The sequence below is a fragment of the Hippopotamus amphibius genome, chromosome 7 (genome assembly GCF_030028045.1).
Source record: "Hippopotamus amphibius kiboko isolate mHipAmp2 chromosome 7, mHipAmp2.hap2, whole genome shotgun sequence".
Lineage (NCBI taxonomy): Eukaryota > Metazoa > Chordata > Mammalia > Artiodactyla > Hippopotamidae > Hippopotamus > Hippopotamus amphibius.
Window position 1 is genome coordinate 76,622,633 of NC_080192.1, and position 25,122 is coordinate 76,647,754.

At 41.7% G+C, this 25,122-nt stretch overlaps 1 protein-coding gene and 1 pseudogene across 1 annotated transcript; both read right to left on the bottom strand.

Moving 5' to 3' along the window:
- Positions 1-1,673: 1,673 nt before the first annotated feature.
- On the bottom strand, positions 1,674-2,128 carry LOC130857228 (chromatin target of PRMT1 protein-like). The gene has a single exon (XM_057742710.1). It carries the CDS (start codon positions 2,126-2,128, stop codon positions 1,826-1,828), a length of 303 nt encoding a protein of 100 aa, XP_057598693.1. The 3' UTR covers positions 1,674-1,825.
- LOC130857227 (chromatin target of PRMT1 protein-like) lies at positions 1,959-2,757 on the bottom strand (annotated as a pseudogene).
- Positions 2,758-25,122: the final 22,365 nt, after the last annotated feature.

Below are 25,122 nucleotides of genomic sequence, written 5' to 3' on the forward strand. Positions count from 1 at the left end.
GGACACATTCTCTCATCCTTAGCGGTCCTCTTTTCATGATGGGTTGAGCATCTGTGAACACTGGTGCAACACAGCGTCCTCTCCAGGAGGGTTCACCCTCTAAGACGGGACAAAGGGTGAGTAGAAAATGCTCGTGGCAGGATAGGGCTGGGGAAGCCACACCTGGAGGCAGGCAGTGGCCCAGTGAGCAGGGGACAGTGGCTTCTCCCACGTGCCTTGCAGCCCTGCCTGGTGCAGCCCGCCTGTACCCCCGATGTCGGCCCTAGCCCAGCCTTGTCCAGATGCTGTGGTGACCACAGTACATTCAGTTTAATGAGAGCAGATTAAAGTCAATGCAGAAAATACAATTGTAACTTTGTAAAAAGAAAGGGTAAAACGTGGATGGCAGAGTTCTACTTTCATCTTTATGCTTGCCAAATGGACAGTTTTCCCCAGGACCCACAGACTCCCAAATCTGACAGGCCTTCCCAATCTGATTTTCAGCCCCTCTCAGCAGCATTCAGCTCTGCTGGGCCCTTTCTGAAACTCCCTCTGCTCTGCACAGCATCTCACTGTCTGTGCCTCTCCTCGTTCTGAGCCTGTCCTTCCTTCCTTGTTTCCTCTTGGACTTTGTACCTTCCTCCTGCCCTGTCATGTAAAGGGACCCGAGGTCCTGTCCTCAGCCCTCGGTCCCTCCATCCCCCTCCCCCTGAGCACCCTCCCCTACCAGCGCATCCCTCCATCCCCGCTTCTGCCCCCCGGTCAGACTTCTTGGTGAGCCGGCACCCCGACTCAGGCTCGCTCGCTGCATCTTCACCTAACTGTCCCCCCACTGCAGACCAGCCAGCACAGGATGAGCCCAGAGTGGGCTCTCAGAACATGTTGCGAACTGGTCCTGTCCCTTTTTCCCTTCTCAAACCAAAATCATCATCTTTCTCCAAAATACATTTCCTCCCACATCTCCATCGGAGGGATAGGACCCTCGTGCTCCCAGGGACTGAGGCTAGACTCTCAGACTCAGCCTTTGCTCCCCTCCCTGTCTCCCCCGCACTTGGAGTCAGCTGCCCACTCCTACCTGTCCGCCTTTCATAAACTGTACAGGCGTTTTTGTCTCATTTTGCCTGTCTCTTCATTAGGACAAGCCCTGGTGACCCCAGCTTCCGGCAAAGTGGTACAGAAACCCCTGCGATCGAGCATAAACACAAAAGGGGGATAACACCTGGGCTTCGTGAGGGACTGAAACTAAGAACTAGATCTGAAAATGGCGGTGCGTCCAGAAATAAGAAGCTAGTCTTTATCAGAGAGAAGGACTGGGGAGCGGTGCCGGGTGGGGCACTCCATCTACTGTAAAGGAGGAGCCCCAGACTCCTCAGCCCGGCACTCAAACCTGCCCCGGATCTGCAGCTTCCTGCCTCACCAGCATGAACCGTGATACTTTCCCTCAAAAACACCACGAACATTCCAGCTTCTCCTTCCTCATGCTATCCAGAAAAATATGATTTTAAATCATAAGGGGTGTTAAAAAGAGACAGCGGGCCCCAAATGCAGTCCCTGGTGCTAAACCCCAAGTCAGCAAACTGAGACTTAATAACTAATTGCAGTCTCAACTCCCCCAGGGATATAACCTTTTTTGTTTTTTGTTTTTTCCAGAGGGAAAAGGGTTTCATACAACACAGTATCAAAAAGGAAAAGGAACACATTAAATGCACAAACTGGTGGCAAGTCAGTCCACAGCCTATTATGATAGGTCCTTCCAGCATCAATCAGGTTTCTTCTCAGCTGTTATCTCAAGGTTATTTACAGATGTGTGACTTTAACAAGAGTCTCACAGGAGGGTGGGCAGGCTTCAATCATTGGTTTCGGGATCTGTCTGAGCCATGTAGGCATCCAACTCAGCATCCAGGTGTCCTTTCGTTTTTGACATGTACGCATCCAATTGGTTGTCCAGCTGCTCCTTGGTCAATACAGGGCGAGCAAGGGCACCTCTCCCTCGTCCACGGCCTCGGTCTCTGCCTCCAAAGCCCCCTCTTCCCCGACCTATCATACCCTGACCTCTACCACCGATTCCGCCACGACCCATAGCTCCATGCCCTAGGCCCCCTCTCCCAGGACCTCCACGACCTTGAACACCACCTCTTCTTAAGCCCATTCGGGGAGCTACGGCTCGTCCACCTCGGAGCAGGTTTTGACCTCAGAGCGACATCCCGCCCCTAAGCAGGGTTCTTGTGGCACGTCCCCCACGAAGTCCTGCTCTGGGCAAGCCTCTCTGGATAATGGGTAAGCCTCATCCTCCGATTGCTCCCCTGGCCAAGGCCCCTATTGGTCGGCCTAACCGTGCCTGGATGTTACTCTTACCCAGGCGCTGCTTTAAGCTCTTCTGTTTAAGTTTTAATGCTGCCTGGACAGAGGGTCTATTCTCCATCTGCTGGGCCAGTCTTCTGTTTCTGGCACTGGCTAGCTGCTGCTGTTGCTGCATCGAAGCCCGAATATTCACTGGCATTGGCTGTTTGTTCTTCAGCATATTAGTAAAGCGCTCATTTAGAGACATCTTGGTGGTGTTTTTAGCACAACTTTCGGCGCTGACTGTGCAGCCATCTTCAAATCCCGAGAATCGCAGGAAACGGACGCCAGTGCTCCTCCCGGGGCTGCCACCACGGCTGCGGCAGGCAGGCCGGGGGCCGGCCGAACCTGAGTTGACGGTGGAGGGGCTCGGGTTAACTTGGGGGGCGGTTGGTTAGATGTGCGAAGCGGTAGATTGCTAGGTTAGCTCGTTGCTGTTGGCTGGCTGTTCGGTCGGCCCGTGCACCCGCTCGCCCGGCCTGCCCTTTCCTGCCTTTCACCACAGCCACTGCTGTCCACTCCCCTTTGGTGTCGAAAACCAGGGATATAACCTTTAACCAGGCTCCCTGGAATTACCTGGTCAGCACCGGTGAGGTAATCCGCCCTGTAGACCCTTTGGTTCCTTTAGGAGGGAGACCTTACCTGCAGTCTTTGATAATGACTTCCTTTTTCCACCCCCTTTCTACCTTTGAAAGCCTTTCCTTTTCTAGAGTTCAGTGGAGATCCTTTCTATTGCTGAATGGGATGCTGCCTGATTCACGCACTATTTAATAAAGCCAATTTGATCTTCAGATTTACTCAGTGGAACTTTTGTTCTTTAACAGATTTGGTGGCAGCAGCAGGACCAAAGAAGTTTTCCCATGGCTTCAGGAACAAGAAACACAGGTGAGAAACACATCCCTTCTGGGTTCACTGTCTCTCTCGCTGTTTCCGAGGTCGTGGGTGAGCTCCCTCTCAGTTCTAAGCTCTGCTCTCTTTGCACTGAGCTCACTATCTAATTGGGTTTTCAGCCCAGGGCTTAGGAGGTTAGCTGGAGCTGGCAGAGGATTTCATCCTGGACCCGAGTCCCCCGCCTTAGTTCAGTCTGCAATTCCCCGGGTGTTTGGAATATCCTTCCCCAGTTCTAGCTCACTTACTGGAGTCTGCTGGTTTAGTCCCCACTTACTGGAGTCTACTGGGTTAGTCCACGCTGGGAAAGGCTGGTGATATGCATGGCCTTCTCTTGGTTACTGCTGGTGTGTTAAGATGCACATGTTTGTCTTGTTTTGTGTAGATAAAGGCTATGGTTAACAAGGATCTCAGAGGCCAAAAAGCTGCAAAAATTGGTGGGCACTGATCAAACACTTAACAGCTATTGGAAAGCCTGACATCAAATCCAGAGATGCCTGTGTTAGGATAAGATGGTCACAGGACAGGTTAGATTGACACTGGGTTACCTGCCAACCTCAAGAAAATGTGTGCGACCAGGTACACTGTAAAACACCACACCATCCCCAACCCAGTGGCACACCCCTTTCAGGTCTTAGTTTGGCTCTGAATAATCCAAAGACTTAGTGAATGGGATCTGCAAGCACCCAACCTCTGTCACTCCTGCTTAATTTTTGTCTGAAACCTATGGTCCCAGAAGCTATAAATAACTTCCAAAAATGGCCCCAAACTTACTAAAGACAACCTAGAATTTTGTATCCTGAGAACTTGGCTTGGTAACGGTCAGGTTGGGGGTCCAACAATATGACCGGACAGAAATGTGGGGTGTACCCCATTTGTGGCTAAGGGTCCTACTGAGCTACTACCCGCTTTCAGGGGAATTACAACCTAGAATTACAATGACCATCATGAGGAACGTTCCAATTAGATGAGATCACTTAAGAAGTGCACTTGATAGTAAGGATTTCCAAACAAAATAAATGGAATGAGACACCTTTGGGTATGCAAACGCTTCCAAAAGGCTTCAAGATTCCCAAATAGCTTCATTGAAAGATTTGTTGTAAAAGGCTAGTGAAAAATTCAAGGTATCAGAGCTACCTAAAACCAAAGACTCTCAGATTGAAGTAACTCCTAGTACTCCCTGCTACCCTCCTTTGTTTTAGCACTCATTCTAGTAATCCTGGTCTAAACTGCCTTTCCACCGGAAAGAGACTGTTTAAACAGTTACCTTTAAAATAATACCACCTGAAGCTACAGATCATCCTCTTCATCTTTTACTCCTTGGTCAAAGGCCAAACCAAGGGCCATAGTTTAAAAATTTCTTAAACCCAGGCAGGACCCGTAAATGTTTTTGTAAATGGATTACCTCCTGAGATTAATGGATAGATAAGAAGAAAAATAAAATGTCTGGCTAAACTCAGCCTGATAGGAATTTGTTTTTAGCCTTTTTCCCCTAAGTTAAAATAAAACAATGTACCCAAGCAAATTGGGGATAATGTAATTAGATCAGTAGATCATTTATTGTGTCATTTAAGTTACAATCCAATTCCTTGAGGAATTAGAAGGAACTGTCTTTCAAATCTCCACAAAACCAGAAATGCAACTCTAGAAACAATTCACAGCTCACTTATCTTTACCAAGCCAAAAACCTCCTCTATTCTTCTCAACATGCTTGTAGATACTATAAAAGATCAGGATATTAGAAACAAAATTGTCCTGTACTTAAGAAAAAGGAAAAGAAAATGTCAACTATAATTATCCTAAATTTCTGATAATAGACATATATACCCCCAAAACTCTGAGGAAAAAACTTGCATTCTTTCTCTGTTCTTTGAAGTTGTAAATCTTATCATGTCTTTGAAATGTAAACACAGTACACTAATTCCAGAGACTATGGGAGAAATAAAAAGGGAAAGAGGCATTTTAAAAATACAAACTGCTATAAAGTCTCCCTTACCACATCCTCCGTAAGATTACTTGTCCAGGGCAAATACAAATCTTAAAAATCTTCTTCACAAATAGTAAAAGACATTAGCCATCTGAGTGGATAAACTTAACTTATTCCAACTGTTATTTACAAACCAGTGAATTTTTTATTGTTATACTTGATTCATGGTTAAAATTTTTGAATGAGAGTTATAAGATCTCTGTTTGTGTTTGTATGTTTATGATGTATGTTTTAGATATGATATTTTTCTACTTCTGAATGGTGTTACTAAAATTAATTTGTAAAAGAGCTCTATTTAATTGGTTTAAACAAACCAGTACCTATATAAAATTTACTATTCATAAAAATTTTCAAAAATATAATAGAAACAAATCTATTATATTGTATTTCAAAAATATAATAGAAGCAAACTAAGCTGTGGTGCACGGGCTTAGTAGCTCTGCGGCATGTGGGATCTTCCCAGCCCAGGGATCGAACCCATGTTCCCTGCATTGACAGGTGGACTCTCAACCACTACACCACCAGGGAAACCGAGATGAAAGGTTTTCAATGAACTCTTTAGCAGTAATTGTTTTACATGTCTACTTAAGTAGTTTCCCAAATATCTTTGCTAACTTACACCTTTAGTTTTTTCCTAAATTAAATTAAATGATGGAAATTCATTGAATACATAGATTATTTCCGAGTAAGATAAAGTAGTGAAATATTAAGTACTAAACACAGATTTATCCATTTTTGGCTTCCTTTTGTAGAAGAATTAAAAACATATGGGTTTATTAGTAAGCATGGTTTATGAAAGTTGTACTATGAAGAGACATATATTTGTAGAAATTATAAAAAATATTTCTAAATTTGCCAAGCCACAGAATGTGTAAAAGACAGTTCACAATTGTTTACTTCTTTATTGTCACTAGAAATTAAAGTTTCTGAGGGTTAAAACTTTTAATGTATGTGGTTAAAGTTACTAGAAATAATAAAGGAAACAACTCTGTATGCAAAGAAAGTAGAATGTGTTTTTGGCCACGAGAAGGTATAAAATACGGAGATGTGTTTTTGTTAAGGAAAATGAAAATAATTTTGCCCTAAAATAAAGCTGGTTATTTCAGAATGGGAAGGAAGAAAATGAAGGAAAAACTATGGACATAGAAGGTTGAGAAGAGAGAGAGGGGAAAAAAAAAAAAAAGAGGGGAGGGCAGGGGAGAGGAAACCTTGTGTGGCGAAAAATTGAATTATTACAAGGGTTTTAAAAATAAACTTTAATATCAGTAGTGTACTTATATAAAGCTAAAACTCAATTTTCTTTGATTGACAAAGGTTTTAGGACAAAAGTTTCTTAGACTATTGATTGACACTTGATAAGAGATTATGAAAAGTTCTCATTCACATTTTAGGTTAGTCTACTTGCAAAACAAAGATTTTTGCGTCTTACCAACTGTCTTCATCAGGTCTTTAATTAAGTTCTCAGTATTAAAAGAGCTAAGTTTTGCTCACAGCTATGTACTCTTCTGCATTTGCCTTTGAAATCTTTTATTGTCATTTTGTTTAAGTAACTAATTAAGTGTTGTTTCATAATGATCTGTGATCCTATTTAGTCAAATGTCCAAATCTTTTTTTATAGTTTTGACAAAATTCCCCAAATTCAAATTCTACATGAAGTCTTTTTTGACCTGGAAGTAACCTTGGGATTTTCCAGAAGGACCCTGGAACACCTCAAAAGATTTGTTTTCTCTTTTTATAAAAAGAAAGATAGTAAACCAATTAGGCTAATTTGATTTGTACTGACAGTATTACATGGGAATACTGTCAAATAAGTGATGCTAAACCTTCTTAGATTATATTTGTGTGGATATATTAATATAAGTGTTTCAGAAATTATATGCAATTTCTAAAATTCTGAAATGTTCTGCTGTAGTGCTATCACTCATGATTCTAGATATTATCTTAAAATGTGGTGTACCACAGACATAACCAGATTTCCTTGTCAATTCCATTGTAATGAATTTTCATAAAATCTTTAACAATGGCAATTTTTTAAAAGTCTTTTGTCATTTACAAAGAGTTATTGTTTTACTCTGATGCTTTTGCAAAAGTGTTGCTGCAAAAGTGCTTCATCTTCAAGAAGATTCATGGAAAGGACTTTTGACAACTACAGGTTTCTCATAAATTTAAGATCATAAAACCAAACTGGGTAAAAATAGACAAGCTGGATTCAAGCAGAACAAAAATTGATAACATGGAACAGAATGAATTGAGGAGGAGGATTATAATTTTTATTCCCTTTTGTTTTAAAACATTGCTGGTTCCTTAATGTTTTACTTTCCCTGATTTAAGGAAATTTTTTCTCTCAAACTATCTATGACTTGCAGCAATTTGATGAAATATACCTTGTAAGCAAAGATGAAACAGTTACCATACTCCTTTCCTGATCCCTTCAAAATTTGGAAGCTCTTAAGTAACCTTTTCATGGCAACATAGTTATTTGTATAAATCAATTAAAATTGTTCTCCTTGTAATGGAACACAATTGGAAATATTGGCTATATTACCAAGGCTTTTACGGCTTTGTCATATTTGAGAAAGATACACATAGACTCAGATATGACCAGATAGCTTTAAGGAACTAAGGTTGACTTGATAGAGCCAATAGAACCCTTTGGAAAAATTGACCTGTACCTTGCACACAAGGTTCTAGCAAATCAATGTTAAACAGAACTTATATGGCCAATAGCTATTCCTGCCACACCTATGTAAATATTCAGGCCAAGTTTAATGCAAACAAATTAATTTTACCATGATTATTTTTGATAAAGAAATGGGGAACAACTAAGCCCTTGTGCCACAACTACTGAGCCTGTGCTCTAGAGCCCGGGAGCCACAACTACTGAGCCCATGTGCCACAACTACTGAAGCCCGTGTGCCTAGAGCCCATGCTCTGCAACTAGAGACAGCACTTGTGTAGCAACAAAGACCCAACACAATAAATAAATAAATAAATAAATAAATAAATAAATAAATAAATAAATGTTTATAAAATTTAAAAAAAAAGAAAGAAATGGGGATAACTGTAGAGAAAAATTGTTTGCACCTTTGTCTACATTAGATTCTAGGCCTGTTAGTTGTCTTTGAGGTTTTGTTATCATATCTGTAAATTGGACTGGATCCTAAATTCTGGTTTCTTCAAATATCTAGCTAGGACTCTCCAAACTCACTTTTTCAATCTTCTCCCACTCTTCTGATTTGGAATCAGTAAGAACAAAGACAGCCCTTACCTTTCCTTGGAAGAGACTATACCAGGTCCTCCTCATCCCCAGATAGCAGCCAAACTTCAGGCATTTGAACTTTGGGATACACATCTTACAGCCCAAAAAGGCTCCACCTGACATCTGTCCTGTGCAGACCCTGGAGACCACCGAATCAAATTGATGAGGAAGAGAAGTAGCTGGCATTGATGTAGACTGCTTCCTCCCAAGATGCCAGATCGAGGCTTCACACCAACTAAACATGAAACCATTTCTTCTTCTCTTTTTTCCCTTTACCCTGGCATTGGCCTAGAAAGACAGCACCATAATCCATATTGCTTGGTGAGGAGGGTAACCTCCAGAATTTGGAACAACTTTTGATTTCAGGCTCAGAGAAAACCTAACTGACCTCCAGCTTGAACGGGCAAATGCAACAATCCCTGCAGATGAATCCATCACGGCACCACCTTAGTGGAAGTCGTTTGTGCCCCAACAGGATTTATCTTTGTCTGTGGTGCTTATCACTCTCCTTGGACCTATGAATGCCCAGACGGCTGGTGCACAGCCCGGCGATGTCCCGTAGGCTTTCTAACTGTGCCCCCGTCTTTCCACAAACGAATTAAAACACCTCTTTGGTTGAATCTCCTGGATTTACATCGTTGAGTTAGAGAGAAACTACCAGGAGGTATTTATAACTCAGGATTCACACCTTTGGCAGAGCCTGGTTCCAACTTTCCTGGTGAGGAATCAGTGTAAAGGAGACTATGATCAGAATCCTCTCCTTAACTCCTGAAAATATTATGGAAGCAACTGCTAAAGCAATAACTGCCCAACAAAAATCCTTAGACTCTCTGCCTTTGATGATAGGGTAGCTCTTGACTATCATTTAGCTGAACAAAGAGGTGTCTGTGTGTGGCCAACACCACTTGCTGCCCCTGGATGAACATTTCTGGGGAGGTTGAAACTCAGTTACATAAGATCCCCGTGCAAGCCCCTTGGCTTTAAAAGGTGACTCTTTCAGTGGGGTCTTTCTTTGATTTACTTGATTTTGGTCATTTTGGGTCTTGGGGACCATGGCTCCGAAGTGCCTTCCAGACATTGGACATTATCCTGCTCGTAATAATCACAGCAGTGGCTGGGTGCATCGTAGTCTCTCAAAAGCTTTAAAAGTGTTAAATGCTAAGCGCCAAGCAACGACCTCCCTGAGCCTGGAACATCAGAAAATGAATGAAGACAATGACCAACTGAAAAAGTGTGAAACTGGAGTCTTGGCTCGTGAAATCACGAGGAATTCAGGGGGTAAAAAAGTCCTGACCTGTGAATACACATAGAGGATCAACAAAACCCGTGAGAACTACAGAGCAGCAGCTGGGAATGACACAGGTGCCTTAAATTTCAATCCCATCTCTCAGCTAAACTGAGCATCTGATCAAAATAGGGTAATTGTTAAAAGGTAACAGCAGGTCCAAAATAGAGTCACTGTGCTAAACCCCAAGTCAACAAACTAAGACTCGATACCTAACCTAATGGCAATCTCAACCCCCTCCCCCCCCCCGCCCAGGAATATAACCTCTAACCAGTTCACCTGGAATTACCTGGTCAGCACTGGTGGGGTAATCCACCTGATAGGCGGGTCTGTTTCCCTCAGGAGGGAGACCTTGCCTGAAACAATGTATTCTTTGCTAATAATTTGCTTTATCTGCCCCCTTTCTGCCTTTAAAAACATTTCCTTTTCTACAGCTCTGCAAAACTCCTTTCTATGGCCCGGTGGGATGCTACCCTATTCATGAACTATTTAATAAAGCCGATTTGATCTTTAAATTTACTCAGTTGAATTTTTATTATTTAACAGGGGTCTTATGCAATAAAAACGTCTGAGAAAAGACATGTAACCAAGCAGGAACCCATGGGGTCTTCCTAGAACAGGCCTCTCCCCAGCCCCCAATGTCCTCTCTCTGCCTCTGATCTGTAGAAACACTTTAGCCTCCTAGGCCTTCCCCAAGTTCCAAAGAATCAACTTAATCAGAGAAGTGAGAAAATGCGGAAAGAAAACAGTCAAGCAAGACAAAATAATAATAGTTAAGCCATTAAACAAAATCAAGGACCTTTAGTTCCTCCTCAAGGGCTATATTTAATATTCTGAGCCATGTCCTTTGAGCTGTTTTGCAAATACTGAAACCCCACCAGGTGGAAGAAGTTAACTGTATGCTGCCCACAAGCACATAGACTCCAGATGGGTTGGAACCAGAAGGCTGATGATGTTGACTGCCAGTTACCTCACCACCAACCAATCAGAAGAATGTCCATGAATGGATCACGCAACCCGCCTCCCTCACCCTGTCTTTAAAAACTTTTCCTTAAAAGCCATTGGGGAGTTCAGGTCTTTTAAGCACCAGCTCCCTGGACTCCTTGCTTGGCATGCTGCAATAAATGCTGCACTTTCCTTCTCCACAACCCGGTGTCAGTAGATTGGCTTTACTGCGGGCAGGCAAACAGACCCAAGTTAGGTTTGCTAACAAAAATATATCTCTGTAAGTTGAAGACCTCTTTTTCAATAAGACATATGTAGAAATGAGACAATATGTCTCAATATTTTTAGCAATTTGTTCATATTGATAATTAGATTGTATGGCATAGAGGTTTCTCCCACTATATACTGAGGGGATCCCACGCATATGAAGGCACTCTCTCTAATGGGCATCTGTTGGCTTTTGTTTAACAAGCACCCTGTGGCAGGAACAGATAGTTGCCTATCCTATGTCCTCCATTCTTCCTTACTAACACAACCCTGATTTTGTTGGGAATGGCGACATGCCCAACTAAATACATTTCCCAGTCTCCCTGACAGATGTGGATGACAATATGATGAGTTTCCTGCCATTGATAGTTAAGCAGAATGCATCAGGTGAGGCTTTTACCCTTGACGCTCCTCCTTGCTGTTGTGTGGAATGTGTGCCTGATGCCTGGAGCTTTAGTAGCTATTTTATGACTATGAGAACAAAGGCCTTGCCCAGATGGATAGTAGAGCTGAGGGCAAAGTGGAGCCTAGGTCCCCAATACTTTGTGAAACTGCCACACCTGCCTTGAATTGCCTAACTTCAGATTTCTTTTCATTTAAAAGGAATATAACCCCCCAATCAGTGGTTCCCAGCTTGGGCTGCCCATTGGACTCATAATTTTTAAATCTCAGAGGAGATTTGCTGCCTGGATCTCACCTCAAAAGTTTCTAATATAATTGATATGGGGTGTAACCCAGGTAGGCAGTTAAAACAAAGTTTAAATAAAAGCTTTCAGATGATTCTAGTGTCAAGCAAATGTTGAGAACCACTGCCCTACTTTAAGCCATTGCTTCTGCAGGGTTCTTTTGCTTTGTTTTGTTTTTTGGGATTTTTGTTTATTTTGTTTTACAAATTCAATAGCCCACAGATACAAGCGTCTTTCACTGGGGAATTGCTTGCGCTCAGTCTCGCAGTGTGTCTCCAGGTACAATGATAACCGGGTGCCATTGATGTGGGGCACAGGAGACACTACCTAGAACTGGAACAAGGGGTGGGCCTATGAGCTAACCAGGGCCAGTAAAACAATAAAACTTTTAGATGCAAACATGGGAGAATAACTCCATGACCTTGGGGCAAAGATTTCTTAAACAAAATATAAAAAGCACTATCCATAAAAGAAATAATCAAAAGGTTTCTTTTCTCATTTCACTTTCATTAAAATTAAAAACTTCTGTTCACCAAAAGATACTAAGAGATTGAAAAGGAGAGCCACGTGCGGGAGAAGATATTTGTACTACCTGTATCCAGCAAAGAGCTGATATCCAGGATATACAATGAACCTCAATCTATCAATAAGCAAGAGACAGTCAACCCAATAGGAAAATGGGCAAAAAAAAGATAATGGGCTAAAGACTTGAACAGGCAATTCATGAAATACGATATCCAAATGGCTATAAACATATGAAAAGGTGCTCAATCTCCCTAGTCATTAGGAAAATGCAAAGTAAAAATATAGCATGATACCACTCTTTATCCACTGTATAATGGTATAAAATGACTAAAATAAGGAAGACAGACAGGATCAAGTGTTGCTGAAAATATGGAGTAACTAGAAATCTTCACACTGCTGGGGGTGGGGAGGGTAATTAATGCCATTATTTTGGAAAACAGTTTGACATTATCCAAAAAAGCTAAGTCTTAAATCTTCTGAAGGGAGGAATGTGAAAGAATTTTTGGACATCTTCTATAACCACCCAAAATCTCCCCTCCTCACCCCCAAATTCTAAATACTGGGAAGGAAAGAAAGAAAAAGAAAGAAAGAAAGAAAGAAAGAAAGAAAGAAAGAAAGAAAGAAAGAAAGAAAGAAAGAAAGAAAGAAAGAAAGAAAGAAAGAGAAAAAAAGGAGAAAGAGAGAGGGAGGGAGGGAAGGAAGGAAGGAAGGGAGGAGGACAAGTTCTGCAACCTTTGACACAAGTGAAAGCTGGAGGGCCAAGTAAATTGCACACCCTGTTTATAGTAATGGTACCGAGCAGTGCCATCTGGGCTGGGAAATGGAAATATCATCCAGCATAAATTATGAAAGGTCATTAGGAACACACCCCCGACGACATAAAATGCAATTGCTGTTGTACTTGCCTCTATGGGCAGCACGTGATCTAACTTCACTGTAATAACTAGGACAATTTCACTGTAAGCGGCAGAACCCAATTAGAAGAACATTTAGGAAAAAGGGGATGTGGCGGAAGACTGCTAGGTTACAAGCTGTGGGAGAGTAGGAAAGAAGACGAGCCTTGGGGACAGCTGGACCCAAACACCTCTGGGATGCCCTCTCCCCTTTGGCTCCACCTCTCCCCACGTGTGGCTTCCTCTCCTGCTAACGGCACACCTACTTCTGTCTAGAGAGTCCTAGGTTCCAATTTTATCCACTGGGAAGACACTCATTCTTTCTCATTTCCCACTTTAAAATTCCAGAAAGGGAGGAGGATTTTGGCTCAACATGAGTGAAGACTCCCCCCTTGGCTCCCTCAGCTGTGGCCTGGGGGTGGGGCCTGACAAAGGTGCTGTGAATGTCCAGCTCTGGCCGGGTACCCAATGCTGTCTGGTTCTCTGTGGCTGGGAGGCAGGTTTTCCAAAGATCTGCTCCTGAGTTATGAGGATAGGGTGGGCGTGAGGGGAAGCAACGGCCAGAACATGGAGCCCCTGGTGACTGGCAGCGGTGTAGGGGGCAGGCAGCACGCTCACTTTAGGGAAATTTATAGTTTATTATTCAACACCGAGTTACAGGATTGTGTTGTTCTGTAGGACCCTTTCTCCAATGTAGCCTCTCTGGGGACTGGCGTTAGAGGAAAATCAGCCACAGCCCCAAACCACTGGACCCTTGGAGATGTACCCACAGAGAGCCTAGGATGCCTTAAACAATAGACTGTCACACTCCATAAGTGATAAACTGAACCTCAGATCACGGGATTGGGAAGCCGTGTGTGCCCAGAATACAAAATGTCAAGCATCAAAGCATGCCCGACTCAGACCACGCAGACCACGCAGTGTGTCCTGAAGCAGAACTCAAGAAGTGCTAGATGAAGCCCAGTTACAAAGTATGGGGCAACACACGTATAGCTCAAGCTGCTAGACCACAAGAACACAGCATGCTCAAAGCATGAAGTCCATTCTCTCAAGACAGTCAGCTTGGGAGATCCCAAGCACCAAACGTAAGTCAGTGCAAAACTTGGAGACAAAAACGTATGCCTGGAAATATAAGACAATCTCTGAAGGCTGTATCCTCAAAAGTGGAGATCAGGCTGCTCCCCTGTTCCCTACAGAGAATTTTGAAATATCTGTGTTGGTGTTATTAGCTACAGAAACCTAAGAAAATCCCACAGGCTCCAAGACTGCATGGATACAACTCCTAAAGAGTAGCTTTTGTGCATGTACTGGATCTCCGTGAACAGCAGTAAAACTTTGCTCTTTGTATCACGTTTCATCTACCAAGTTGGAGTATTTTACAGGCAGGTGTTCTTCCTGTATGTTTACCAGTAGTTGCACTGTGGCAGAACCCAGTCTGGTCCCTGCCATCATCAGGGTTATCTGTGCTCGCAGTGTGGCCCCTGAGAGCACAGACACGGTGGACTTCCTGCCACATGTCTGGGTTTTCACATGGGTAAAAGCTAATGTTGCTTCACCCAGTGTTTCTCAATTCATTTCCTGAAAAGACAGCTGTCTTCTTTCAATTCCTTAAAATGTGCTTTAGCATCTTTTACAGCTGTCTTGTAGTTCTCAAAATATTGACTTCATCAATAAAGAAATGGTCTGCATCTGCTTCTATGGCCAGTAAGTCCCTCTGTGACTTAATCAATACTACAGAAGCAAACAAACAAAAAATAATCAAATAAATTGCCTGCTAGACTCAAAAGAGCCAGTGACATCACTGAATTCTACTTGAAGCTTTTGGTTACTTCTGCGGAAACAGCCTCAGTTTCTTTAGCCCTTGGTGCATGTCATCAAACATGAAGTACTGGGTTGAATGGGCGAGAGCCTGAGGAGGCAGTGGGCCCTCATCACAGAACAAGCCCCAGAAAAGGGAAAATGTTCCCAAAGATGGTGGCACATGGACAGCTGGGATCAGGATGGGGTGAAGGATGCATGGAGATGGGTGAGGCATGCCTTTAACTGCTTAGCACTGCCTTACACGAAAGGAGAGGCCTTCTGGACTCTACCCTGGGATTCCTCCTCTTTTCTCTCCTAAGCCCCTGCTATCCTGGCAATGCCCAGGCCATGCCAGAGATAAAACACTGTCTTACAGATGAGGGCATATGGATCAGAAAAGAGCCGTTACTGACTCCTGTTCATGCTTCTAGGTGTCTGAAGGCCTTTGAGAAATGAGGAGAAGACCCAAAAAGCAATAACGAAGAAGAAAAAGAAGAATCTAGAGTGAATATACAAGTGGTGAATTGGCATCTAATGTTGAAAATCATAATTGATATAAATGCTATGCACTATGCAAAGAGTGGTGATGGGTAGAGAGAACAAAAAAAGAAGTGGGAGAAATAGTAATGTCCCTTCCCACAAAAGGCTACCATTTATATAGGGAAACAAACAAGATTAGAGATTTTAAATAGCCTAACCTAGTTGAACTGGACCAACAGAAGGGTTCATTCAGCCTCCAAATTTAAAAATCAGATTTCCACATTAAAATCTGGGAATCTGGCTTCTTGTGAAAAATCAGAGGATGCAGTAACCTCAGATGTGCATCCTCATGAGGCAACAACCTGCTGGGTCTGCCAGGAGCTGCCCCTACAGATGGGGCAGGTGGTCTCCACTCTGAAAGAATCCCCACCACTCCCTATTGTCTTACTCTTTTTTTTTGTTTGTTTTTAAAGACACTATTTATTTATTTATTTCTGGCTGCATTGGGTCTTCATTGCTACACATGGGCTTCTCTAGTTGTGGCGAGCAGGGGCTACTCTTTGTTGTGGTGCACAGGCTTCTCATTGTGGTGGCTGCTCTTGTTTAAGAGCACGGGCTTTAGGCGTGCAGTCTTCAGTAGTTGCGGCACATGGGCTCAGTAGTTGTGGCACATGGGCTTAGTTGCTCCTAGGCATGTGGAATCTTCCTGGACCAGGGATCGAACCCGTGTCCTCTGCATTGGCAGGTGGATTCTTAACCACTGCACCACCAGGGAAGTCCGATGGTCTTACTCTTCACTACTGTGACTGCTGGGGCCCTATAGCACATGAGTTTGTTATTCCCAACTGAGACATTAGATGAACGATTAGAGGATGATTCTGTACATGCAACAAAAGGCCACTTATGTTGTAAGTGGATTCCATGCATTCTCGTGGACATAGGAGCAGCATCAGTCAATTCCATAAATCATCTCCAGTTCTTCGCTCAGGGGTACTGGGCTGGCGGCTGAATGAATTCATCCATCTCTGGCAGTTGGACAAGGAAGCCTAATTGCAGTGGCTGGCCTTGCACTCTGAGCCCGCTTGGAGGAGGGCGGATTTTAGGATGGGGTGTCAACCCTGTGCACAGCTGCTCAGCTCTGGGGGGTAGAGAGGGGAGTAGGGGTCCTGTCCTAACATCAACCTTCAACATAAGGGAGCCGTGGGGGAATCCATGAATAATTTATATCACGACCGGACCAATGCACAGTGAGCTTCAGTGGCAATGAATCACCTTGTGTGCATTTCCTGTCTGCACGTCCGTCTCTTCCCCCGTGTCTGTGGCGAGCTTATGAATGGGTGCATTCTCTAACGATTCTGCTTTCGGAGAGGCAGTCTCAGGATCCTGGCCCAAGTTTCCAATTTCTGGCTTGCTGTTTACAAACTGGACATCATAAGATTTCTAACAACACGTGACTTTAAAAATGCCTCTACTAAAGAGGAATCTGGATGGAAATTGAGAAAGAGTAGTCCTTTTAGAGTGTCCGGACATTCGTCCATGTGGAAATCAGGAGACTTGGGTGTTCTGGTGAGAAAAAAGTGGGTGGGGAGGAATGCAGACATTTTTAAGAACATTCTCTGGCTTGGGCAATTTACATGTGTTCTCGCTGCTCATATCATAGACGAAGAAACAAGTTCTTCAAACCTGAAGCCCTAGAAATAGAATGTGCACCACATTTGCAAGTTAAGATTTTCCACAACAAGGACCTACTGTTTAGCACAGGGAACTCTACTCAATATTCTGTAATAATCTATATGGGAAAAGAATCTGAAAAAGAATGGATATATGTATAACTGAATCACTTTGCTGTACACCAGAAACTGGCATAACATTGTAAATCAACTATATTCCAATATGAAATAAAAATTAAATTGAAAATTTTTTTCCAGTAACCATATTCTAAAAAGGTAAAAATAAAACAGTGAAATGAATTTTGATTATATATTTTATTTCACTCAAAATCCAAAATAATCATGTCAATATGTACTCAATATGAAAAATTATGAATGGGGTATTTCACTTTATTTTTTCAGACTAACTCCTTAAAGTTCAAGCTGGAGCTCACACTTATGGCACCTTTCAGTGTGGACCAGCCACGGAGCAAGTGCTCAAAAGCCACATGCACAGCAGCACAATACTGTTTTATTCAACAGTATGGCCCTGAGGCGAGATGCACTCAGAGTTGCATAACCTTGGGCAAATTGCCAAATGTCTCTGGTCTCCTGTTTCCTTATCATAAAACGTGAAGAATAGTATTTGGACTTTGTGCAACTCAGGTATAACTGCTCATTCCCTCCTGGTTTTGTAATAACAGATTAGCAGGACACAGTGGTCACTGTGACACAGGGGCAGGGTAACTGCAGGTGCAGGCAAATGGCAAAATGATTTACATGACGTAATTACGCGTCATATCTGAAATTCAGGTGACAGGGTTTGTTAAAGGTAGTTTTCACAACCATATGGACTTTGGGTGATGCCTGGTCAGGCCTCACCTGGGGCTTCCAGCAAGCTTCACCCAGACAGGAGGATTCTAATGCCACCAGCCACCAGCATTTTCTATGAGACACTGGGGAAATAACAACCTTCTTTAACCTTATCACAATATACTGTTAACTTCTCTAAGATCTGTGTATCAATATTTGTTGACGATGATTACTGTGCCAAAATAACAAGGCATGTGCAAAAATGCTGTATGCAGCTCGTTTGAACAGTTTTTCAGTTTTATTCAGATCAATTAAGCTGTCTTTTTAATATAAGTATTCAAACAATTGATGCTCTTTAGGCAAAATCTTAGCTAAAGAAAGTCAGTTAGAATGAGAATTTTATGGAAAGCAGAATATCTTTGTTAACCAAAGAAGTTTATTCTGATAAAATCAGAAAGCTCAGGTATAGAATAAGATGCAGCTTAAAATTATCACAAGAAGAGACAGCACAGAAGTGAGGAGCACTCGCCTTTAGACCAAACAACCTGCTCTCACACCTTGATTTTCCCACACTTTTCACTGTGACTTTGTTTCCTTGCCTTTAAAATGGGAAAAATATGTACCTTCCAGAGATAAGGGATGGAATTAGATTCCTTCATGATAAATGTCAGTTCCCCTTTTTTCTGTATCACTGAGAATAGATGGAGTGAAACAGTTAAGAAAAAAAGAAAAACAGGCAAAGGCTTTTGGCGATTTTGAGTGTTTTTGCCTTTATTGTAGCTTAATTTTGTTTAATAAAAAGCAATAATTGTTTCTCTGATTAGGAAAGTAATACATTGATTACTAAATATTTATAAAATGCAGAAACATATATTTTTTTAATGACCAGTAATTCTACCACCCAGAGATAAATACAGTTAATATTTTGGTTTTGTCCTAAGCATGCCTACATGCAAACATTTTTCTTTCTTTTTACAAGATTGGGATCATGTTATTACATTAAGTGTTACAGCCCAATTTTCACTTGTATGCTTTTATTTTTAAAAGATTCTTCAAAAGTTTTTGAATTTCTTGAGACTTCCCTGGTGGCGTAGTGGTTAAGAATCCGCCTGCCAATGCAGGGGCACAGGTTCAATCCCTGGTCTGGGAAGATCCCACATGCCACGGAGCAACTAAGCCGGTGCACCACAACTACTGAGCCTGCACTCTAGAGCCCAAGAGCCACAACTACTGAGCTCACATGCCACAACTACTGAAGCCCACATGCCTAGAGCTCGTGCTCTGCAGCAAGAGAAGCCGCTCCAATGAGAAGCCCTCATACCGCAATGAACAGTTGCCTCTGCTTGCCACAACTACAGAAAGCCTGCATGCAGCAATGACAACTCAACACAGCTAATAAATAAATGAATAAATAAATAAATTTATTTTTAAAAAACTAAGTTAAAAATTTTGGAATTTCTCTTATTTTCAAAACATTGTTCAAAAAATAACTTAGTGGTTATATAATGTTATTATATAAATAACTTCAGTGGTTATATAATATTTCACTATTTAATGTACCATATTTTATTACATTTAGTCCTATTTTTGGACAAGTAGACTGTTCCCAAGTTTTTCAACATAGAAATTCTGCATTATATTCTTGCACACAAATTTTGGTGCACATCTGTTGATGTCTTTAGGATAAATTCCTAGGAGTGGAATAAGTAATTCTAAGGGTTTTTAAGTGGCCCTGACACATTACTAAATCACCCTTCTGAAAGACCATAACAACGAATGATGAGTCTACCATCGTGAATGATAATTTTTGTACCATCTGGCCTCAGAACCAAATGATCAACTACAAGGGTGAGTCAAAAATTATCTGCACTCTGGCTGTAGAATTTATAGAAGTTTTACTATAACCAGTGTGTGGATAATTTTTGACTCACCCTTGTACATTTGAAAATATTTTAATAGATTGAGAATGAGTTCTATCTATCTTTCTATGAAGCTCTCTATACGATTTTCCAATTTTTTATCATTGGGATTCAGGGCTACAGAAACTTGGGACATGGCCAGAGAGTTTCCAGAGAAGAGAACTTCGTCAAGAGTGGGAAACATTTGTCAGCTGTGGAATCAAACACAACAAAGTACTAAGAATGAGGAAGGCCCATACAAATGGCAAGGTGCTGGGTCAGTTCAAAGTCTCCAAGGGGAACTTGCTCTAGATTTGGCTTCTGCCCTTGGCAGATGAGGCTTCTGGCTGCCCGCCAATTGTAATCATCTAGAAGCAGAGCAGCTCAGAGAAACAGAAAACCAGGGTGGGGGATGGAAGACAAGGGCATGGGGGCTGGTGAGAAGGAGGAGCTGGGTCTGCAGTGCAGCCACACCCACAGTCTGCTGGAGAATAATGACAAGCTTTTCACTTTTATTCAACATAGTTTTGGAAGTTCTAGCCACACCAACCAGAGAAGAAAAAGAAATAAAAGGAATCCAAATTGGAAAAGAAGTAAAACTGTCACTGTTTGCAGATGACATGATACTATACATAGAAAATCCTAAAGATGCTACCAGAAAACCACTAGAGCTCATCAATGAATTTGGTAAAGTTGCAGGTTACAAGATTAATACACAGAAATCTTTTGCATTTCCATACACTAACAACAAAAGATCAGAAAGAGAAATTAAAGAAAAAATCCCATTTACTATCATATCAAAAAGAATAAAATACCTAGGAATAAACCTACCTAAGGAGAAAGGAGACAAAAGACCTGTAACTCAGATAACTATATAAGATGCTGATGAAAGAAATCAAACATGACACAAACAGAGGGAAAGATATACCATGTTCTTAGGTTGGAAGAATCAGTACTGTCAAAATGACTGCAGTACCCAAGGCAATCTACAGATTCAAGCAATCCCTATCAAATTACCAATGGCATTTTTCACAGAACTAGAACAAAAAAAACCTTAAAATTCTTATGGAGGCACAAAAGACCCTGAATAGCCAAAGCAATCTTGAGAAAGAAAAACAGAGCTGGGGTATCACCTGACTTCAGATAATACTACAAAGCTACAGTCATCAAAACAGTATGGTACTGGCACAAAAACAGAAATAGAAATCACTGGAACAGGATAAAAAGCCCAGAAATAAACCTGGGCGCCTATGGTCAATTAATCTACAACAAAGGAGGCAAGACAATACAATGGAGGAAAGACAGTCTCTTCAATAAATGGTGCTGGGAAAACTGGACAGCTACATGTAAAAAAATGAAATTAGAACATTTCTTAACACCATACACAAAAATAAACTCAAAATGGATTAAAGGCCTAAATGTAAGACTGGATACTATAAAACGCTTAGAGGAAAACATAGGCAGAACACTCTTTGACATAAATCACAGCAATATCTTTTCTGAGCCATCTCCTAGAGTAATGGAAATAAAAACAAAAATAAACAAATGGGATCTAATTAAACAAAAGCTTTTGCACAGCAAAGGAAACCATAAGCAAAACAAAAAGACAACCCACAGAATGGGAGAAAATATTTACAAATGATGTGACCAACAAGGGAGTAGTCTCCAAAATTTACAAACAGCTCATGAGGCTTAATATCAAAAACACAAACAACCCAATCAAAAAATGGGCAGAAGACCTAAACAGACATTTCTCCAAGGAAGACATACAGATGGCCAAGAGGCACATGAAAAGATGCTTAACATCACTAATTATTAGAGAATGCAAATCAAAACTACAATGAGATATCACCTCACACAGGTCAGAATGGCCATCATCAAAAAATCTACAAACAACAAATGCTGTAGAGGGTGTGAAGAAAAAAAGGGAACCCTCTTACACTGTTGATGGGAATGTAAATTGGTTCAGCCACTATGGAGAAGAGTAAGGAGGTTCCTTAAGAAACTAAAAATAGGGCTACTATATGATCCAGCGATCCCACTCCTGGGCATATATCCAGAGAGAAACATGGTTCGAAAGGATACACGCACCCCAATGTTCATTGGAGCAGTGTTTACAATAGCCAAGACATGGAAGCAACCTAAATGTCCATCAGCAGATGAATGGATAAAGAAAATGTGGTACAAATAGGCAATGGAATATTACTCAGCCATTAAAAAGAATGAAATAATGCCATTGCAGCAACATGGATGGACCTGGAGATTATCATACTACAAGAAGTAAATCAGACAGAGAAAGACAAATATCATATGATATCGCTTATCTGTGAAATCTAAAAAAATGGTACAAATGAACTTATTTACAAAATAGAAACAGACTCACAGACTTAGAGAATGAATTTATGGTTACAAGGGGAAGGGTGGGGGGAGGGATAGATTGGGAGTTTGGGATTGACATATACACACTGTTATATTTAAAATAGGTAACCAACAAGGACCTACTGTACAGCACAGGGAATACTGCTCAACATTCTGCAATAACCTAAAGAGGAAAACAGTTTGAAAAAGAATAGATACATGTATAAATACAACTGAATCGCTTTGCTATACACCTGAAATAACACATCATTGTTAATCAACCATGCTTCAATATTAAAAACAAAAAAAACCTTTCCAGAAAGCCCAGGGTTCTCAAGTGTAAACCAAGAGAGCAGTTCCTGCTGGTTCCTGGAACTGTCAGGAGGCTGTCATGGATGTGGGGAGCAGCACCACACCCTATATTTGGCCTGGGCCAGCAGCCTCTACTGCTAACTGCTGCTCTAGGTTATATCAAGATTAGAATTGAGAACATGGCAAAGATAATACGGAAGTAAAGAATTTATATAAATATATGTGTGTGTATATATATATATATATTTAAACTAGAGATATGCACAAAGCAAGGTCCTGGAGACTGAGTACCTAAACAGCTGCCATTGCTTTTAATAACTTCAGGAGAATTAGTGAGCTAATGAATAAGAAACTGGTGAAATCAGTTTAATCAATTCTTAGAATTGCCACAAAAGAAAATACCTAATCCTAGAAATCACGGATCCCTCACTGCTGAACCCTCCTGAGGAGTAAACATAAAATACTATTCAGCATGCTTTGGTGAATCACAAATCCTGTGAGATTTGGAAAACTTTAACTACTAATTCTAAGTTTGATAAGTCATGCACTGTTGGTTACATGATACACCTAAATTTCAACAAGGGTTTAAACTTGTCCCACATAACAAACCAGAAAATTAGGGTCAAAATGTCATTATTAGGAACAAAGAGTGTTTTCAAAGGTTGGTCTTGGGGCAGTATATCTTAAGTTTTCATCAGTAATGATAAAAGATGGTACATGAATAAATGAATTAAAGAGATGCCCAGCCTGGGGTTAGAACCCACTAACATTGTAACTGAACATCTAAGACAGGAGACAGAAGCTTAGAAATCAGTAGTCACAGATATAGAGAATGAATTTTGATAGCATGAGTGTCCTTTAATGATAAAGAAGAAATTAAGCAAATAAGAAATGGAGTGAACACACAGTAGAGTAAAAATATCTCCAAGAACAAGCCATTCTAGGAAGCCAAGTTTCTAGACATTGAGACCCCTTTAAGCACTAATCTTATATATTTTTTCTATTTTCAATGGAAAATTTTCAAAAAGGTATCATTCACATCTCTGCTTTCTTCAAGAATACGAGCAGAGTTTTTCCTTGATGATTCTGGGCGATCACATGTGATCAATTTCAATAAGTACTTATTGAGCATTTCTACTTTGTGCCAAGTACTGGACATTGACATTTAAACCTTTTTTATTTGCTTTAAAACCAGTCACAAAGGACCACCTATTGTATGATTCCATTCATAAGAAATGTCCAGAACAGACAAATCTGTAAAGATAGAAAGTAGGTCAGTGGCTGCCTAGGGCCAGGAGGGAGGGGACAGGGTGGGAGGGTTGGTGGGCATGACGGCTAAGGGGTGTGGGTTTCTTTGGGGGCAATGGCAACATTCTAATGAGTGCGGTGATGGATTCACAGCTCTGGAAATATACTAAAAGAGCCAGGCAGTATACACCTTAAATGGGTAAATTGTGTGGTTCTGTGAAGCACATTTAAAAACAAAACAAAACAAAACAAAACAAAACAAAACAACAGGTTGGCAATGTCCTGGGGACAGTAAGAGACAACATCTGAATGAGGATGAGGAGGGTGGAAGGCAGGATGGACAGGGGGCTGCAGGAGGAGCTGGCCATGCTAAGCTACTACTCATCTCTGAAGGGTCCTCTGCCCCCTGAGATCCTGCCCAGAACTATCTCCTGTCTCCTCTCCCTCCTGTCCCTGTGCCTGTCTGAGACAGTTCCATGGTATGGGTTGCTCTGGTTCTGGAACCCACAGAGTTGTTCAAAGCCAGGCTCAGGAGTCAGAAAGACCTGGGTTTAATGACAGTTTGTGACACTGTCACTATGATCTTGGACAAATTTGATACCCTCTCTAAGCCCCAGTTTCCCCATCGGTAAGATTGGGGTAATATCTACTTCATAGCATTGTTTTGAGGGTTAAGGATTAAATGAGATGAAGCTCAGAAGGTATGTGCCTTGCTCAGTGTTTAACAGTCAGCGTTCGAAAGAATGTTGTGTCTGGGAAGAGGAGAGCAGCAGGTTCTAAGGAAAATGTCATCATGGAGAACAGTAGAAGGGGAAAGCAATAAACATTAGTTGAGTGTTTACTATGTGCCAAGTGCTTGACATTCAGTATCTCATTTGCTTTTTATAACAATAGCTCCATGTCACAGATGAGGTAACTGAGACTCACACAGCTAATCATTATGACAAGACCACTAAACACTCTTCCAATGTGCTCACGTCATGTACTAGCTCATCTAATCCTCACTACCTTAGAAGGAAGTGTGATATTGTGTTTATAAGAACTAGATATTTGGTCTTGTCCCTGAGAGCACAGAGCTCCCCAAAGCCCTTGGAATCAAGTACTGAGAGTGAAGAAGGTACATTTTGTTATGTTAATGAGGTGACTTTCAACCTCACCTAAGGCTGGGGGCTGGTTGCAGGAGAACCAACCATGTAATTAGATGGCTGGAACTTTCAGTCTCAGCCCCTGACCTTCTGTGAGGGGAGAGGAACTGGAAGTTGAATCAGTGGCCAATGGCCAATGAGTTAATCAGTCATGCCTATGACATGAGTCTCAAGAAAGCCCCAAAAGGATGGGTTTGGAGAGCTTCTGGGTTGGTGAACATGTAGAGATTGGTGCCTGCCTGGAGAGGGCACAGGAGCTCTGCACCCCTTCCCCATACCTTGTCCTATGGCATCTCTTCCATCTGGCTATTCCCAAGTTATATCCTTTTTTAAAAATTGGAGTAGAATAGCTTTACAATGTTGTG

Bases quoted from the DNA above. Each gene is read 5' to 3' on its own strand.
- LOC130857228 (XM_057742710.1), bottom strand. From the start codon at position 2,128: ATGGGCTTAAGAAGAGGTGGTGTTCAAGGTCGTGGAGGTCCTGGGAGA.